This window comes from Cupressus sempervirens, chromosome 1 (genome assembly GCF_028749045.1).
Source record: "Cupressus sempervirens isolate cs-2001-9-10 chromosome 1, ASM2874904v1, whole genome shotgun sequence".
In the NCBI taxonomy this organism is placed as follows: Eukaryota; Viridiplantae; Streptophyta; class Pinopsida; order Cupressales; family Cupressaceae; genus Cupressus; species Cupressus sempervirens.
In genome coordinates this window covers 10,117,797-10,137,688 of record NC_143118.1, presented here as the reverse complement: position 1 = coordinate 10,137,688, position 19,892 = coordinate 10,117,797, and the positions used below count along the sequence as shown (strand labels likewise).

The 19,892-nt window shown below is 34.9% G+C and overlaps 1 protein-coding gene across 4 annotated transcripts; it reads left to right on the top strand.

The window, feature by feature from the left end:
- The first annotated feature begins 1,397 nt into the window (after positions 1–1,397).
- LOC149575898 (putative receptor protein kinase ZmPK1) lies at positions 1,398–18,961 on the top strand. 4 transcript variants are annotated; one of them, XM_089815902.1, is made up of 2 exons: positions 1,398–4,002; positions 18,623–18,961. In XM_089815902.1, the coding sequence occupies exon 1, from the start codon at positions 1,533–1,535 to the stop codon at positions 3,969–3,971; it is 2,439 nt and encodes an 812-aa protein (XP_089672028.1). In that variant the 5' UTR covers positions 1,398–1,532; the 3' UTR covers positions 3,972–4,002; positions 18,623–18,961. The 4 variants fall into 4 exon arrangements, with proteins under 4 accessions (XP_089672028.1, XP_089672025.1, XP_089672029.1 ...); XM_089815899.1 differs by having other exon boundaries at positions 18,610–18,961; XM_089815903.1 differs by lacking the exon at positions 18,623–18,961 and adding an exon at positions 13,984–18,512.
- The last annotated feature ends 931 nt before the right edge of the window (positions 18,962–19,892 follow it).

Here is a 19,892-nt window from a genome sequence, read left to right as displayed (position 1 = left end):
TGACCCTAAACCCCTATTTATAAGTAACATGCCAAGTAAAGAAAATAAAGACAACGAATCTTATATTTCAATGATAGAATGTTTGAACATAACACTACAACAAGAAAACTTTTAATTGTTGGTTGAGAGAACATTCTATAAAATATATTATACTCTTCTACATTTGAGAGGACCTTACGACAAGTTCCCTCACCCTCCAAAGACCATGCAACCTTTGGTGGTGCATCTTATTCCTTCTATAGTGTCATACAAAAGAAATGGAAATTCGCCTATATTTAGGAAGTCAAAGTCCAATGTTTTTTTTTTTTTTTGCTCTCTCAGATATCCATTGTCCTACTTTGTGTGAAACTTAGATAAGTGATGCCCATGTGTTTGTCCCCCACCAACAACACCCATCTCTTAGCTTCTAAGGGCTCCTTTTGTTTCTCCAACTAATCCCAAAGAAAATATAAGAAAGGCATTCATATTTGATTCTACAAAATTTATCTTATTTAATGTCTCCTCTTTCATTGCTTAAGTGTTTTCTTCCATCAATAATGGTGCAAATATGTCCATCTATTCCATATAGCCTTCTAAGTTCTTTGCCATGTACTTTGATCATCTACATTGCAATTGGCCTACACACGAATGTAAGCATTATTAATAGTTGATGCCTAGGGAATGCACGACTACTTTGCAGATTGAGGATTATTCATTGATTTTTTCTCAAGTTCCCTCTACTCTTAAACCTATTATTTTTGTTTCTATTAGGGTTGCTCTTCTTTTCACTTTATCATATACTCTACTTCCAAATTCCCCTTGTGAAATTTTAATGATTCTCATCCTATAAGAATACAAGTGTTCATTCCCCCTCACGCTTTCCTAGTTGCATCTTATCAGTTGTCTTTCAAGTACCCTTATGTATTTGCAACCCATAGACTTGTTGTACATGTAAGTAATGTGTGTTGTGGCCATGTATGCTCCTCTGGTTTCCTCTTTGCTCCTCCATCAAAATTTAATTGGGTCATCTGACTTGCCATAATAGATATAAAGGTTCCACCTTTTCCACCTAAGCATAAGTTTGAACTTGGCCTACCCTCACTTTTTTGTTGTATAAGTTAGTAATATATTTGTCTTCATGGATTCCTTTAGTTGAGAAGGTCACACATTCTTTAAAGATAGTATATTAAAGATCTAATTTCTTATAACACAATCTTTTAAATTTTAAATTTATTTTATAAATAATTACATAAATAGAATCATTTAATTATAAATAGTCACACATTTCCAATCATATCCTAATCTAAAAACCATACCATGCAGACAGTAAATGCGCCCAACGCCTCACCTTTACTCCCGTGCTTGACTGCTAGATAGATAGATATACATCCCCATCTACCCACCTTTTCTAGTCTTCACTGATGGATGAGAATGCATCGTACGCCATGAATAAGGATGATGATTTGTAAAACAACAAACAAACAAACAAACAAAAAACTTTGTTCAAGCAAAATAGCTTTGTAGAATGATTCGGCTCTGATCTGCGTAGGAGAATGGAATCCGCATCCAACTCCTTTCACTACTTAAAATTGTCAATCTCCTTAACGTCAGTGCTGTTTCATGCTTCCCTTATAACCTGCCATGGGAAAAGCACGCTGAGTTTAGGATATTCCTCTGCCTCCCCCGAAAAAGTCCGGACTGTTGTCAACTCTAGCGATGGCACATTTTCTGCTGGATTTCATTCTATCGGCACCAACGCCTACGGTTTCGCCATTTGGTACTCTACAACATCCTCGCTCGTGTGGATGGCCAACAGGGATGAACCTGTAAACGGAAGGAATTCTCGTCTCCATCTTCAAAAAGACGGGGACTTGGTCCTATTCAACGCAGACGGGACGGTCACATGGAGGACTGCCACAACGGGCCCCTCTGTCAAGGAAGCTTCTCTTCTCAACACCGGAAACCTCGTGCTGGTCACTTCTTCTGGGAGAACAGTTTGGCAGAGCTTTGATTCTCCTACTGATACTCTTCTTCCAGGCCAGCGATTCTCCAACAATGCACAGCTCATCTCCAGAATGGATAATCTCACCTACAGATCCGGCTACCATCGTTTCTATTTCAATGATGAGAACTACCTCACCCTCATTTACCAGGGTTCCAATCTGTCTAGTAAGTATTGGCCTACGCCTTGGTTGATTCCATGGGATAATGGGAGAACCACTTACAACATCAGTCGCACGGCGGTTCTCGATGAACTGGGTGGGTTCAGAGCCAGCGACCAGTTCAGTTTCAATGCCTCTGACTATGGAATTGGCCCCATGAGAAGATTGACCATGGATGTTGATGGAAATCTGAGATTGTATAGCCTTGATGCGGATCACAACAGGTGGATTATCACCTGGACGGCAGTTGCAGAGCAGTGCAGAGTTCATGGCTTATGTGGACTCAACGGTGTGTGCGTTTATACACCGGAGCCCAGGTGTGTGTGTCCCCCGGGTTATGAAAGGGTGGATTCGACCGATTGGTTCAAAGGTTGTCGGCTGATCAAGAAATTATCTTGCAATTCGACCGGTGTTAAGCTGCTCCAGCTTCCCTTCACAGATTTTTACGGGTTTGACAGTCAAAAGTATACAAATGCAGTGTCATTTGAAAAGTGCAGGGAGATTTGTATAGAAGATTGTGACTGTGTGGGGTTTGCTTATAGATTTACTGGGACGGGACAATGTTACCCCAAGACTCTACTCATAAGTGGGTATCAGTCTATTGGGGTCAAAAACGACATGTATCTGAAAATTATAGATTCCTCTGTTACAAACGTCTCGTCTCTCGTGTCGACTTTATCGCGCTCTGCAGGATCATTGCAATGCTCATGGCGATTTGAGGGAGTCACCCCCGCTGTGCAGGCGAATGCGAGCATGCCCTTATTGGGGGCTTCAAAGAAGAGGAAGCGGAATCACCATGAGCTGATTATTCCCATGGCGTCTTTTGTTTCTGCAATTGGGGTTGCGGAGATTGTTTGCATAGCGTTGGGATGGTGGTTTATGTTCAGAAACTTCGACGATGCCGTTGTTTACAGTCGCCAGGGCTACTTTGCCGTTCCCACTGGACTCAAGAAGTTTACATTTGCGGAGCTGAGAGAAGCGACCGAGAATTTCAAGGACATCGTGGGAAAGGGAAGCTTTGGGACTGTTTATAAAGGATGCCTTCTCCCTGAGAATAAGGTTGTGGCGGTGAAGAGATTGGAAGGTGTTTCTCAGGGCGAAGATGAGTTCTGGGCAGAGGTGAGTATGATTGGCAGAGTAAATCACATCAATTTGGTTCGCATGTTTGGGTTTTGTGCAGAAGGGAAGCACAGGCTCCTGGTGTTTGAGTACGTGGAGAATGGATCTCTGGATAAGCACATCTTCACGACCCAGAACGGTTCCATGGTTTTGGAGTGGAAGAAGAGACTTCAGATTGCGGTGGGTATGGCGAAAGGACTGGCTTATCTGCACGAGGAATGTCTGGAATGGATTCTGCACTGTGATGTGAAGCCGCAGAACATTCTTCTGGACGGGCAGTTTCGACCGAAAGTGTCGGACTTCGGACTGGCAAAGCTGGTGGACAGAGATCGGGCGCTCAACTTCTCCACAATCCGAGGGACGCGTGGGTACATGGCGCCCGAGTGGACCATGAATCTGCCCATCACGGCAAAAGCAGATGTTTACAGTTATGGCATTCTGCTGTTGGAAATGGTGAGCGGACGAGAAGCTGCCAAGTTCAGTGTGGGTGGAAGGGCGGTTAATTTGGTGCAGTGGGTTGCTGAGAACGTGAAGGGAGGAGAATGGATGGAGACGGTGGTGGATGGGAGGTTGGCAGTGGCTGTGGATAATGAGGAGGAGATGAAGAAGGAGATGGAAAGAGTGCTGAACACGGCATTGGCATGTGTTGAGCAGGACAGGGATCGCAGGCCTTCCATGAGCGAGCTTGTGGAGATGTTGATGGCCGAGTAAGCCTCTGGATTATTCACAAATTGATGGCCAAGTAAGTGCTCTCGGGATAGTAACTTTTTGATTATCCATGGATATTGTAAGCAGATCAGTTAGATTATGTTTATCAAAACTAGTTTTGTTGAATGAATCAACTAAAATAGTCATAGCAAATGAGTAATAGGATAAATTACTTACCTTTTACTAGTTAAATTCCATAGCAACTAATGATTATACGGATGAATATCTACATATCTTTAATATTCTGCTTAATATTCTGTTTTTTTTACAGTAGTAAGTCAATTGTGATATTGCTATCATGTCTAGTTTGTGAGTCAAACTCATTGAATCATTTTTCATGAGTAGTGATTCACGCATGATTCTATCTCTTATAAGAATGAATGGAATACTTAGCACTCATTGGATCTAGGTGATTCTCACAGAGGTGAAGCATGAGGACTTCCCTGGAGGTCACCCTCCCCAGTACTACTCCAGCTCGAACGCACTTAACTATGGAATTTCTTCCATGGTTAAACTCACTTTGCTTGCAACCCTATTTGAAAAACCTGCACCAAATGTTGTGTCTTGTAAGCATTCATTAGAAAGCCCATAAAGCTCATTAATTGATAATAATGATAAGCTCATCAATTGAATCGGTATGCATTTGGCCAAGATTTTGAAATTGATAGTTTTTCTTGCCCAACTATTCTTCAATAGGCTCTAAATAGTTCATTAAATAACCCAACATAAATTGAATGTGACTTTCTCTCAATTGAATATTTTTTTCCTTATCACAGAGCATAAAATTTGTTCCTATTGTTTTACAATTTGACCCTATCATTGTCCCCTTCATCCTCCCTAGTCTTCTAAAATCACCCTACTAACACTTGACAAGAACTATATTGCACTGCAACTCTTGTTAATAAGTATACATCATATTGTACAATGATTAGGATTTAACACAGAAATTTAGAGTAGATGAAAAAGAAATTGAACCTATTTGTAGAGAAGTGTGACATCAATATATATCTATTAATTTTTTCCAATTTTTATTACACCATCCATTCTTCTTCATGTTTTGAATGTTGTTATTGTTTTCGGTCATTGTTCAATCTATCTATTTTACTTTTCTACCATATTTAAATTTTAAAATTATGATTCCCTTAATTGGCAAGTGACACTTTGTTTACTCATTATTTCTTTCTCTCCCTTTTAAATATATAAAAAAGGTGGAAGGATGCAAAAGCTCTTTGCCAACACACACAAAAGTGGGGTGTCAAAAGATGTATATTTATTATTTTACAACCTAAGTGTCATTACTCATTTTGAAATTAATATTAAATTTGTATTTGTATTTGTAATTGTATTTGTATTTGTAATTGTATTTGTAATTGTAATTGTATTTGTATTTGTATTTATACTTATATTTATAAGTCAAATTGTGATATTGCTATCATGTGTAGTTTTTGAGTCAAACTCATTGACATATGTTTCACGAGTAGTGGTTCACACATGATTCCATCTCTCATGAGAATGGATGGAACACTTAGCACTCATTGGATCTAGGTGATGCTCATAGAGGTGAAGCACCGACTTCCTTGAAGGTCACCGACCCCACTACTACTCTAGCTCGAGCATGTTTAACTACAGAGTTTCCTCCATGGTTAAACCCACTCTACTTACAACCACATTTGCAAAATTTGCACCAAATGTTGTACCTTGTGAACCATTCATTAGAAAGCCCCTTAAACTCATTTTACAATGAATAGATTTTAACATAGAAATTTAGAGTAGATGAAAGAGAAATTGAACCTATTTTCTAGAGATACGTGACATCAATGTATGTCCGTTAATTTCTTTTCCAAATTTTACTACACCATCCTTCCTTTATTTTTTGATTTTTTTTTTTTATGTCATTGTTCAATCTATCAGTTTTACTTTTCTATCATATTTAAATTTTAAAATTATGATTTCCCTTAATTGACACATGACACTTCATTTACTTATTATTTCTTTCACTCCCATTCAAATATTTAAAACAAGTGGAAGAATGCAGAAGTTCTTTGCCAAGACACACAAAAGTGGGGTGTCAAAAGATGTATATTTATTATTTTACAACCTAAGCTTCATTACTCGTTTTGAAATTCATATTATATTTATATTTATATTTATAATTTAATAAAATATAACATAATGTAATATATTATATAATATATTAATGTAATGATTAAAAATGAGTATTAGTTCATATTAAATAGACATTCATTTCACTTTTTGATTAATTCAACTAGTTATTGTTGAAAATTAAAGTTGTATTGCACTATGTACAACTTTTTAAATTCATATTTATAGAAAATGTTTTTTCAATAACTTTCCATACACTTAACATGTTATGCACTTTTCTTCAAAATCACACTAACTTAACTTAGAATAAATATGTGAAATAACATTTGTTCTAGTAACAAATTTAAAATTTTAGTTGTATATCTTCAAAATTTAGTGTGTTAAATGTTATCTATAAATTTTTACCGATTTTTTTTATTAGATAAATATTTTAGAAATTAAAGATATTCAAAGAACTGAGATTTTGTATTACTTTATCTACTTACTCATCAAAGATTTGTTGTAAATTTTGTGAAACAAGATGTAATGTAAAAGCTTTCATTTCTTTACTTTTTTCTTTATAGTTTCTTACTAGCGAAAGTTTATAATCGTTCGTATACATATTTTGATAAATGTGTTGTGGTTTTTTTTAATGGCATGAGGAAAATTTCTTTGAAGATACTTTTATTGGCTGAGATTTTGTATTACTTTATCTAATTAATCATCAAAGATTTTTTGTAAATTTTGTGAAACATGTAATTTGAAAGCTTTCATTTCTTCACTTTTTTCTCTTTCATCTCTTCACTTTTTTCTTTACAATTTCTTACTGGCTTTTAGTAATAAACTTCTTCACTGAATTCAAATTATATGAAAGTTTATAATCATTCATATACATATTTTGGTAAATGTGTTGTGTTTTTTTTTAAAGGCATGAAGATCATTTGTTTGAAGATACTTTCGTGGTAACTTCTTCAACAATACTGAATTAATTAAATTCTATTTAGAGTAAATATAAAACTTTTTCTTTGGATGGTAGTTCATCACTATTAAGATTAATTACTTTGTTTATATCATTTTAAAAGAATTGTTTTATTGTTACTTTTTGGATCAATTTTATAGAAAATATGATAATAGTAAATAAGATAACTTTTTTAATTAAAAAGTAATATTAGATAAGTGAGTTTCTACCTATCAAAGGCATAATTTTTTTGTATTACAATGTATAAATGTGTTGTAAATACTCCATAATGTACACATATAAATACAATTATATTGCAATAGATTTTTATCCTTTCACTATTTCAAATGTTATAGTTTTTTCTATATATAGACTTTGAAATTTCACTATTTCAAATGTTATATTTTTTCTATATATAGAATATAAGTAATTTGATCTCTTAAAAAAGGGTCCCTTCTGAACTGAATAATTTTGAAATAAAGGAAAAAAATACCTTCACACATAAGATATAGATTAATTAAATAAAAATATATTTTCCAATTATTAGTCTTCTGGAATTGCCTCCAGCCAGTTGGAAATTGACTGCCGGAAATTCTTTCCTTCTAGAGTTGCCTCCAGCCGCTAGAATCTAAGATGGGTTATGCAGAGGGCAAACCATCCGCGGTTAGATACTGAAAAAGGAAACCCAAACGTTACATATTACTTGTAAGGAACAAGAATGTTTCTGATACCTCTTTTATGGAATCTCAAAAGCTTTGAACCACAATGAGGACTCGGTTTTCACAAACGCAATACCACCTGTGTGCTAAAAATGTTGATTAATGAGGTAAATTCCCGTATCCTAGATATGCTTAAACCCCCGAGGCTTAAGGAGGCTTGATTTGCACAAGGTTAATTGCAGGTGCGATTTACTAAGGTGCCAATGAATGAGGTAAGTGGCATTACCTCTGTTGAATTGGTTGCAGGGGAAGCCAATTATCATTAGGATGGCGTATGGTACCTGATCAATCAAATTTAAATTAGTTTCTCCATCTCCTGCTAAAGATGTTGTGAAGCCAGCTTTCTGCAATTCTCTGACGAATGTTCTTTGCACTATTAACCTCCATCTCTGGAAGCTTCTGTAGATGCTGGCATGCTCCGTCCATGACAATCTTCTTATGTAACTCTTGCTGGTAGAAAGAGCAAGTAAAGATGAAATTGGTAATTTTATAGCCACAACTTGGTTCCTTGGATCTAGCAACTGCACCAGTCATGCAACACTCTTGTCATCCTTGAAAAATTCCCTCTTACTAGTCTCCACAACCAGTAATGAAGAGGGTGCCTGTGCAGCCATATTTTGAGAAGAACTAGGCTTAAATTAAGCATTTTGAGTAGTGGAGGAATGCACCTTGCTTCATCCAATGCCTTCCTTGTCTGCTTATTAAAGGATAAATTCAGGTCACTGTCGCTACCAATTGCTGTACTGTAGAGAGCCCATTTTTCAAAACTGAAGCAAGTTGTTTGAGAAAACCAGATGCAGAAATAATGAGGGAGGTAGAAAGGCTGTTGATTTTTCTGATAATCGATTCCTTCACCAACTAAAAATCCTTTGGGTTAAAACACATTTACTACTATGAAATTGTTGACCAAACATTTCGTCAAAAAATTTTAAAAACATTGAGTTTAGATCACATTCACTGTGTTACATTTTGGCTAATAAATTCACATTGACGTGAAGGGATGACTGGTGAACAAACAAATCCTCGCCCCTGCTATCAGGTGTAATCAATCCATAACCTTTTTTCTTGTTGGACCATTTCACTGTTTTAGAGTCTAGACTATTTTTCTGCCATTAGGCCCCGTTTGGTTACGGGAATACTGGGCGCGAAATAGGGTTTTCAGCGCCAAAACTGGGTTATGGAAGAAAACGGTGGCGTTTGGTTCATCAAACGCATAATCCGGTTTCGGGTTTCGTCTGCCAATTTCGCTCAAAAATTGGAAGAAATTTCTTCCAGGAAATAGGTGGAAGTTGAAATGAAAATCAGGTTTTGAGTTTTTATGAATGCGTTTGAATAAATCGTCAGGTTCGCCGAATCCGCCTTAGGTTTTTGGAAGAATAAATTGAGTTTTTTTGGAAGACGACGGTTGTATTGTTTTCGTGCTTTGTTGTGCAAAGGCGAGGGTTTCTGGTTTGCTGCGTTTGTTGGGCTTGTGGGTTTTCTGTGGCCGTGGTTTGCGAGGGTTTCTGGTTTGTGGGTTTTCTGTGGCCGTGGCATTTTTTGCGATTTTTCTTCTCCACTTTGAACAGTGGCAGCGGTAAACAGTTCTCTTCTCACACCCACCATTGCATACTGGATTTTTTTAAGTTTTTTTGGTTCATTCAAACGTAATTGTTTGTTTCAAATCTGTTTTTAAAATAGTCAATATATGTGGTAACTGTTTGTTTCAAATCTGTTTTTAAAATAGTCAATATGTGCTCACTAATAAATTCAAGTATAGTGTTGTGAGAGATCAATATCAGTGAAATGAAAAATTAAACTTTGTAACAGTTTCTAGCTGTTTGTTTTAAATCTGTTTAGCAAAATAGTCAATATGTGCTCACTAATAAATTCCACTATAGTGCTGTGAGAGATCAATACCAGTGAAATGAATAACCAAACTTTGTAACAATTTATTGCCAGTAATGAGTTCTAGTATGTTGTTGTGAGATATGAATGAAATACCATTAAATAGAGCCAAGTCATAAACTTGTGCTCACTAATAAATTCCAGTATAGTGCTGTGAGAGATCAATACCAGTGAAATGAATAACTAAACTTTCTAACTGTTTCTTGCCAGTAACGAGTTCTAGTATACTGCTGTGAGAGATGAATGCAATACCATTAAATAGAGTCAAGTCATAAACTATGTATGGATCAACTATGTATAGATCAATGTCAATCATGGCTTTTATCTATACATAATCAATATGTGCTCAATATGTGCTTAATAATGAATTCTAGTGTGTGCTCATGTGATTACCTGTATATATCATAGTGCCAATCAAGCAAAACATGGCAATCATGGCTTTTATCTATACATAGTTGACCTATACGTAGTTTATCATGGTTCAAATTTGTTTAGCAAAACAGTCCAATATATGCTGTAACAGTTTGTTTAGAATTTGTTTGACAAAATAGTCAATATATGCTCACTAATGACTTTCAGTATAGTGTTGTGAGAGATCAATACCAGTGAAATGAACAACTAAACTTTGTAACAGTTTCTTGCCAGTAATGAGTTCTAGTATACTGCTGTGAGAGATGAATGCAATACCATTAAATAGAGCCAAATCATAAACTATGTATGGATCAACTATGTATAGATCAATGGCAATCATGGCTTTTGTCTATACATAATCAATATGTGCTCAATAATGAATTCCAGTATGTGATCATGTGATTACCTGTATATATTATAGTGCCAATCATAATAGAAAAACATGGCAATCATGCTTTTATCTATACATAGTTGACCTATACATAGTTTATCATGGTTCAAATCTGTTTAACAAAATAGTCTAATGAGTTCCAGTATAGTGATGTGAGAGATCAATGCAATACCATTAATCAAAATGAATCATGTCAATGAAATGAACAACTAAACTATGGATATATCAAGTATGTATTGATCCATGCAAAATCATTCAACATACTTATGAGGTCATAAACTATGTATAGATAAAAGCCATGATTTCAAACTATGTATAGATCAATGCAGAAAGAAACTCTATTCCCATTGCCAACAATGCTACTTTTCATCTTCTAAAAGATGAGCCTCAGTTTCAGCGGACCCGACAATTTATTAAAACACATTCATAAATTATATATACATGAATTATATGTTTATATATACGCATATATAGTTATATACATATATACATTTTTACATATATATATGTACATAGATATATATGTCTACACAAGTATATATGTATATTTATATGTATATACAGATATATATGTATATACACATTATTATACATATATAAATGTATACATGTATATACACTTACATACACGTATAGACATGTATATATACATTTTTCTATATTATCCTGTTTTTATTTTTTTATTTATTTATTTTTTTTCCTTTTTTATTTTTTAGTGTTGTATTTTCTTTCTTTAGATGTTCGAGTGTTTAGGTTCTTAGTTCTCCCCCTTTATTCTTTGTCATGCTCAGTGGATTTTTTATATTTCTTTGTTCTTTTATGGCTTAGTCCCCTTCGATTTTTTGACTTTTCTGTAATTTTACATTTCTTGAGCTTCTTTGTTTTTGCTCGCTTGGTTTTATTCAAGTTGATGCACTTTTAGTTCGTCGGTGCATGTATTTTTCTCTCTTCAATCCTTTTCCTTTGGTTTTCTCTTCTTAAGTTATTTTTTGTGCTTGGTGGCTTCCTCTGATTGGGGTCTTTCTTTCCCCCTTCTTTTCCCCCCTGTGATTATTTTTATTTTTAATTCATTTTTCTCCTTATGAGTTAGGTGGCATGTCTCATCAACTAACTCTCTCTCCTCCCCTTCCCCCTCCCTTCTATTTCTTCAGCTGGTTGGATCTGCATTCTAATTTTTCATGTTCTCTTTTCTCTCTAGCATCCTGATGATGGATCATGTAGTATGATCCGAAACGTTGATGTAAAAAAATTATACACAATCAAATCCAGAAATTTGATAGCACATTCATAAAAGCCCAAATTCAGGTTATAGTTTGTACATGTGTATGTGTACATACATACATGTGTCTGTACATTTATACATGTGTATACATGCATACATACATGTGTGTGTATGTACATACATGCATACATACATGTGTGTGTCTACGTACATACATGCATACATGTGTGTGTGTACGTACATACATACATACATGTGTGTGTACGTACATACATGCATACATGTGTGTGTATACGTACATGCATACATACATGTGTGTGTACATACATATATACATACATGTGTGTATACATATAGACAAATGGAATCAATATTATGCTTTCATTGGTATAGATAGATTACATGGAGTATAATGAGGTGGATTGTCATGATCAGATTCGGATGAGTAGGGCAGCCTTCTTTTCTCTAGCTCATATTCTGAGGCTAAAAGGAAGCTTGAGAGATACGATCCACTTGAAGTTAGAGGAACAACTAGTGATGTTCCTCCACACCCTTGGGCACAATCTAAGGAACCGCAAGGTTGCCCATAACTTTGGGCACTCAGGAGAGACAGTCAGTTGGTACTTCCACAAGGTTTTGATGGCTATCTTAGCCCTTCACAGAGATTACTTCATACCACCTAGTCCAAGCACTCCTCCTGAAATTAGTAGGAAGGATCGTTTTGAACCATTCTTCAAGGTAAATCACACATTGTTACAAGTTTATTGTCTAGAATGTTGTCCTTATCTTATTATTACTTGAGCATACATTTGATCAGTGTATCATATCCCACAGGATTGCATTGGAGCCATCGACGGAACCCATATTCCAGTGCAAGTTGATGTCGACATACAGGGTAAATATCGTGATAGAAAAGGGAACCTATCGCAAAATGTTATGGGTGTCTACTCCTTTGATTGTAAGTTTCAGTATTGCCTTGCTGGTTGGGAAGGCTCTGTTGCAGATAGCCGTGTTCTAGCCTCAACTCTATCTAGATCAGATCCACTTGTAGTTCCCCCTGGTAAGCCAAATCACATTTTAATATACTCAAGGTTATGCTAAATGGTTCAAGTATTGACAATATACTTTCTTTATATAGGAAAATATTATCTCGTGGATGCTGGATATCCAAATGCACCTAGATTTCTCGCTCCTTATCGGTGTACACGCTACCACTTGAAAAAGTGGTCAAGAGAAAACCCAATAAACTCTGCACATGAGTTGTCCAACCATCGACACTCCTCTCTTAGAAATGTAGTAGAACATACATTTGGTATTCTGAAGCAGCGTTTTCCAATCTTAAGACATGCAACGTATTATGATATCATGACACAATCCTATATTGTTTTAGCATGTTGCATACTTCACAATTTCATTACGATAGAGGATGGCCTTCCATCGGAAGAAGCTATTGAAGAGGAAGATGATCGTGATGGGATAGAGGTGCCACTGCTTGAGACATATGGGTTGTCTCAGGAGGATAGAAATGAGTGGGCCCAATTTCGAGAAGATATAGCAAATAGGATGTGGGAAGATTATAGATCTCAAGAATAAATGATTTATTAGAAGGCAATGTGCTTTATATGATTAAATTGATGTATGCATATACAATGATGGTGTGTGATTTCGTTATTCTGATATCAGTCTTTGCTACATTCTAATTAAATAAAAAAAACATTAACTTTCAATTTCACACCTACATTATGTACAAAAATTGTTGATCATATCTGCAATACACAATTCAACTTGAAATATAGATTACATTGTTTTAAATGCAAGAAAGCACAATTATTATACATCTTTGCATTGAGAAAGTACAATAACATGCTTCATAATGGGGCTCATGACTATTTACTTGCCATTGATATCACCATTTTGTCTTACTGGTAATTTTTTTGATGTTGATGTGTTATCATCAATTATTGCTTAAAATGTGTATCATCTTCAGTTAAATGCTTTCAAGTTTATTAAATGTTAGCCTCATTGCATTAGGATGTATTAAAAAATGATATTTAAAGTTTATCATCTTCAATTTTAAATGAAATACAGCAAGGAGTACCAAATGATGAAGATCATAAGCCCACTAGTAAGAAGAGAACAACGAATTTGTTGAAAATCCTATTTTTCTGATGTTACTGCTTGCTGCATTCCATTTAAATTTAAAGAGCAATAACTTTCAATTTCAGTCGTATGATTACTTTAAATCGTAATACGTTTACCTATTCAATATGTTAGCCTCGTTCCATTATGACGTATTACAAATTGATAGTTAAAGATTTTCTACTTCAAATTTAAATGAAATACAGGAAGGAGTACACAATGGCATATACCGAGCTCATGATGAGCATGGACGGATCTGATCATGAGAACTAGATGTGTTCTCCCATTACTTTGAGTGATATAGATGGATCCCTCGCTGTGAGCAACAAATCTTCTTCTTCAAAGAAGAAAATGTGGACAAAATCGATGGAACGCAAGTTTCTAGACTTGCTCCTTGAACAAGTCCATCTCGAACGGAAAGGTGAAGGTGGGTTTAAAAAAGAGGCGTGGACTGCGATAGAGAGGACATTCAATGTAGCGATGAACTCGAATCTGTCACGAGATCATTTTAAGAATAAGCTGAAAACATGAAAAGTAGGATATAAAGTAATGAAGGACTTGAAAAATACAAGTGGGTTAGCTTGGAATGAAGAAACTCAAACTGTGGATGCTGAGGATTCAGTGTGGGATGACCTTTTGAAGGTAGGATGATCTTTGTACTCTTTTCATTGAAGAAATTTTTCCTTCTTATTTTAATAATGAAAAACTTACAACCTAATCCATCTATTAATGCTTATATGTAGAGGAGAGAATTCAAAAATGCAAAAATGTAGAAGAGGTCACCTTTCCAATATTTCAATGAGTTGGCTGTAATTGTCGGTAATGACATTGCTGAAGGGTTCGCATCTACAACACCCCTTGATGCTGAAGAAGGGCACCCTATGAACGATGCATTTAATGTGCTTGATGAGGATGATACCAATTGTGGTACACCTCTTGACAGCCAACCAGATATTGATGAAGAGTTATATCATTCCAATCAGTCGAGTGCAAGTGCTAGAGGGACTCCTCCACCATCATCATCAAGGAGGGGAAAGAGGAAGAAGACATCTTTGGCTGCATCATTGGATGTGATATGCGAAACTATGAAGGAATTGAAAGATGGCCTCATTAAGCCTCAGATTATAAAAGTGGATAAATCTGAAGATGATAATATTTTGACTGCTGCATATACTGCTCTCAAAGCTGTCCCTGAACTGAGTCGAGCAATTTTTGTGAAAGCACATGATACCTTCATGCTTCAATGTGAAAGAGCCAAAGGGTTCTTGATGATGGATGAGGTGGAGAGAGTGGAGTGGATTGCAATGACATTTGGTACCATTTAGCTATTTCAGCTACTGACTGGATTGCAATGACTTATGTTGCATGATTACTCTATTCAATGGTTTTGCATTAATCTCTAATAGCACTAAACTAAAACTATATTGATCTCACATCACTATATTGGAACTCATTATTGAGCACATTTTGACTATTTAATTAGTGATCTCTCACAGCACTATACTAGAAGTCATTAGTGAGCATATATTTACTATTTTGTTAAACAGATTCTAAACAAACTGTTACAGCATGTATTGGACTATTTTGCTAAACAGATTTGAACCATGATAAATTATGTATATGTCAACTATGTATAGATAAAAGCCATGATTGTCATTGATCTTCCATGTATCCATACATAGTTTATGTGTTGGCTGCGTTTAATGGTATTGCATTGATTTGTACATAGTTTATGACGTCATAAGTATGTTGAATGATTTTGCATGGGTCTATACATACTTGATATATCCATAGTTTAGTTGTTCATTTCATTGGCATGATTCACTTTGATTAATGGTGTTGCATTGATCTCTCACAGCACTATACTAGAACTCATTAGTGAGCATATATTTACTATTTTGTTAAACAAATTCTAAATAAACTGTTACAACATGTATTGCACTGTTTTGCTAAATAGATTTGAACCATGATAAATTATGTATATGTCAACTATGTATAGATAAAAGCCATGATTGTCATTGATCTTCCATGTATCCATACATAGTTTATGATTTGGCTACGTTTAATGGTATTGCATTGATTTGTACATAGTTTATGACGTCAGAAGTATGTTGAATGATTTTGCATGGATCTATACATACTTGATATATCCATAGTTTAGTTGTTCATTTCATTGGCATGATTCACTTTGATTAATGGTATTGCATTGATCTCTCACAGCACTATACTGGAAGTCGTTAGTGAGCATATATTTACTATTTTGTTAAACAAATTCTAAACAAACTGTTACAGCATGTATTGGACTGTTTTGCTAAACATATTTGAACCATGATAAACTATGTATATGTCAATTATGTATAGATAAAAGCCATGATTGTCATTGATCTTCCATGTATCCATACATAGTTTATGAGTTGGCTGCGTTTAATGGTATTGCATTGATCTGTACATAGTTTATGACATCATAAGTATGTTGAATGATTTTACATGGATCTATACATACTTGATATATCCATAGTTTAGTTGTTCATTTCATTGGCATGATTCACTTTGATTAATGGTATTGCATTGATCTCTCACAACACTATACTGGAAGTCATTAGTGAGCATATATTTACTATTTTGTTAAACAGATTCTAAACAAACTGTTATAGCATGTATTGGACTGTTTTGCTAAACAGATTTGAACCATGATAAACTATGTATAGGTCAACTATGTATAGATAAAAGCATGATTGCCATGTTTTGCTATTATGATTGGCATTATGATATATACAAGTAATCACATGAGCACATACTGGAATTCATTATTGAGCACATATTGACTATTTTGCTAAACAGATTTGACACAAACAACCAGACATTGTTACAAAGTTTAGTTGTTCATTTCACTGGTAATGATCTCTCACAGCACCATACTAGAATTTATTAGTGAGCACATATTGACTATTTTGCTAAATAGATTTGAAACAAATAGTTACCACATCTATTGACTATGCTAAGCAGATAGCAGATAGAAATAGAACCATGATAAACTATGTATAGGTCAGCTATGTATAGATAAAAGCTAGTGATATACTTGTAAATTTCATTATTGAGCACATATTGATTATGTCTAGATAAAAGCCATGATTGCCATTGATCTATACATAGTTTATGACTTGGCTCTATTTATATGGTATTGCATTCATCTCTCACAGCACTATACTAGAACTCATTACTGGCAAGAAACTATTACAAAGTTTAGTTGTCCATTTCAGTGGTATTGATCTGTCACAGCACTATATTAGAATTCATTAGTGAGCACATATTGACTATTTTGCTAAACAGATTTGAAACAAACTGTATGTATGTACACACATGTATGTATGTACGTACGTACGTATGTATTATGTGTGTATGTATGTACACACATGTATGTACGCATGTATACATACTTGATCTATGCATTGCATTGATCTCTCACAACACTATACTAGAACTCATTACTTAGCACATTTTTACTATTTTGCTAAGCATGTATGTATGTATATGCATATGTATGTATGTACACAAATGTATGTATGTATGCATGTATGTATGTGCATATGTATGTACACACATGTATGTACGTATGTATGTATGTATGTGCATATGTATGTACACACATGTATGTACGTATGTATACAAACTTGATCTATGCATAGTTTAGTCATCCATTTTATTGACATGATTGGCATTGGTCAATACGCAGGATAGTTGTTCATTTCATTGGCATTCGCACGATTGGCATGTGAAGTCATTCCAGATGGTTAATTCGCTTTGTGTAATGGTATTGCATTGATCTGTCACAACACTATATTGGAAATCATTACTGAGCACATTTTTTCTATTTTGCTAAGCATGTATGTATGTATGTGCATATGTATGTATGTACGTGCGTATGTATGTACACATGTATGTACATGTGTATTTATGTATGTATGTGCGTATGTATGTATGTCTGTGCATATGTATGTTCACGCATGTATGTACGTATGTATACATACTTGATATATGCATAGTTTAGTCATTCATTTCATTGACATGATTGGCATTGGTCAATACATAGTTTAGTTGTTCATTTCATTGGCATTCACACGATTGGCATGTGAAATAATTCCAGAGGGTTAGTTGGCTTTGTTTAATGGTATTGCATTGATCTCTCACAACACGTAGTTTATGATCTCGTAAACGTTTGGTATAGTTGTTCATTGCATTGTTAATTAGAGTTATATTTGAACCATACATGCGTGGAATACACAAGGAGTGGCAAATGATGAATGCTCAATTGTAGAACTTGAAAGCATATAGAAAAGTGATTTGCTAGATGATTGTATAGTTCATGATTCTGTCCTATGTTATATCTATAGTCCTAATTTGCTTGCATATGTTTTTATTTTTTTGTCTTTTTGTCCCTATTTGATTTCCTATGTATGTTCTCGTTGACAAGATTATCAAAAGTATTGAGGATTTCTGGTAGATGATTGTACAGTCGTGATTTTGTCCCATGTTATATGTATATTCCTAATTTGCTTGGATATTTTTTTAATTTCTTTTTTTTTTTTTCCACAATTTGGTTTCCTATGTACGTGCTTCTTGACAAGATTGTCAACGGTATTGATAAAGTGTCTTTCTCTTGTATTTTTTTATTGCTCTTGATTTGCTAATATTGCAAGACCACACATGCTGATAAAAAATGAGCTATCTGATGATTGTTTACTATATTTGTAAACGATCAATATTTCTGATGCCACTCCTTGGTGTATTCCATTAAAAAAATAATCAGGTTTTAATTTTTCAAGCATGTTTAGTTCATATATGCAGGATTGACCATCTAACAATACAAACAGTAATGGGAAGATTGAGCAGCATGAGAGGGTTGCCGTTGAATGTGGGGCATAAGGGCATACATCGTGGATTTCTCAGCATTTTCGTATGTAACGGTGTGTCGTCGAATGTGGGGCATAAAGGCATACATCGTGGATTTCTTAGTGTTTTCGTGTTTAACGGTGTGTTTTCACACCACCATCAAATCATGGATATTGTTCTATCAAGTTAGCAAGTTTTCATATTGTAGTAATTATGTGAAATTCATTATCAGAATTTCATGATGTTAAAATATGATTTATATGATTAATGATTTTCATGATCTTTTTTTTAAAATTGCATGTAAAATCGACGTTGCCAAAATTCCACATTTTTTAAGAGCAATTATTGACAAAGCATCATTTTTTTTGTTAAAGTTATCATCAAATGTTTAATGTATGTGAATGTAAAATGGTATATTTTTTCCTATATAATATTTCACGTAAAATTTTAGTTGCATATTTTGTTGAATAATTAACTAACTTAATAAATTTATTAAAAGGGAGAGATACATAGAGGGGCAGAGAGTGCGGGATAAGAAGGGGGGACGGAGGGACAGAGGGAGAGAGCGAGAGAGAGAGAGAGAGGAGCTTGTGTGTTCCTGCATCTGTAGAAGGTGTCTGTTGATGTGTGTTTTATGACTCACCAAATAGTAGAACAAAATATTGAAATATCTTATCCTCTCTTGAATATATATCTGTCTATGACCTCATCAAGATCTTCAAATGTCTCCTCCCCAATTGAAAGTATTTTCCAAGTCGAAGATAGCTAGCAAAATCCTTTTGGTCTTTTCCTCCCTCCACAATATCCTTGTGTGCATAAACTCCATTGAAAATGTTCAGTGTTAGAATCAAGTGAATAGGCCCTTTCAAGCTTGGACGGATAATACTCTCCCCTGGCTCTTTATTTGTTAGGAACTTAATGGTTTCATTCTTTTGTTCACTTCGTGAAATGGAATCCTCTTCCACAAAATATGGATCCTTAACCTCCTTATCCTTATCCTGTTCACCCTGATAGTTATCATTCTTCAGTGAACTCTCTTTGCAAGTTAACTCAACTAGGTACTTCACTTTTGTCATAGTTTTCACCCAACAGGTAAGGATGCTGCCTTCTGCAATTTTTTCTACAGGATCTATATCTAGATCATCGGAAAGCTCCTCTTTCAATATTATTCATGTCAAGCTTGATTCCAGATCATAAATTATACGATGATTTTGGACTCTGCGGG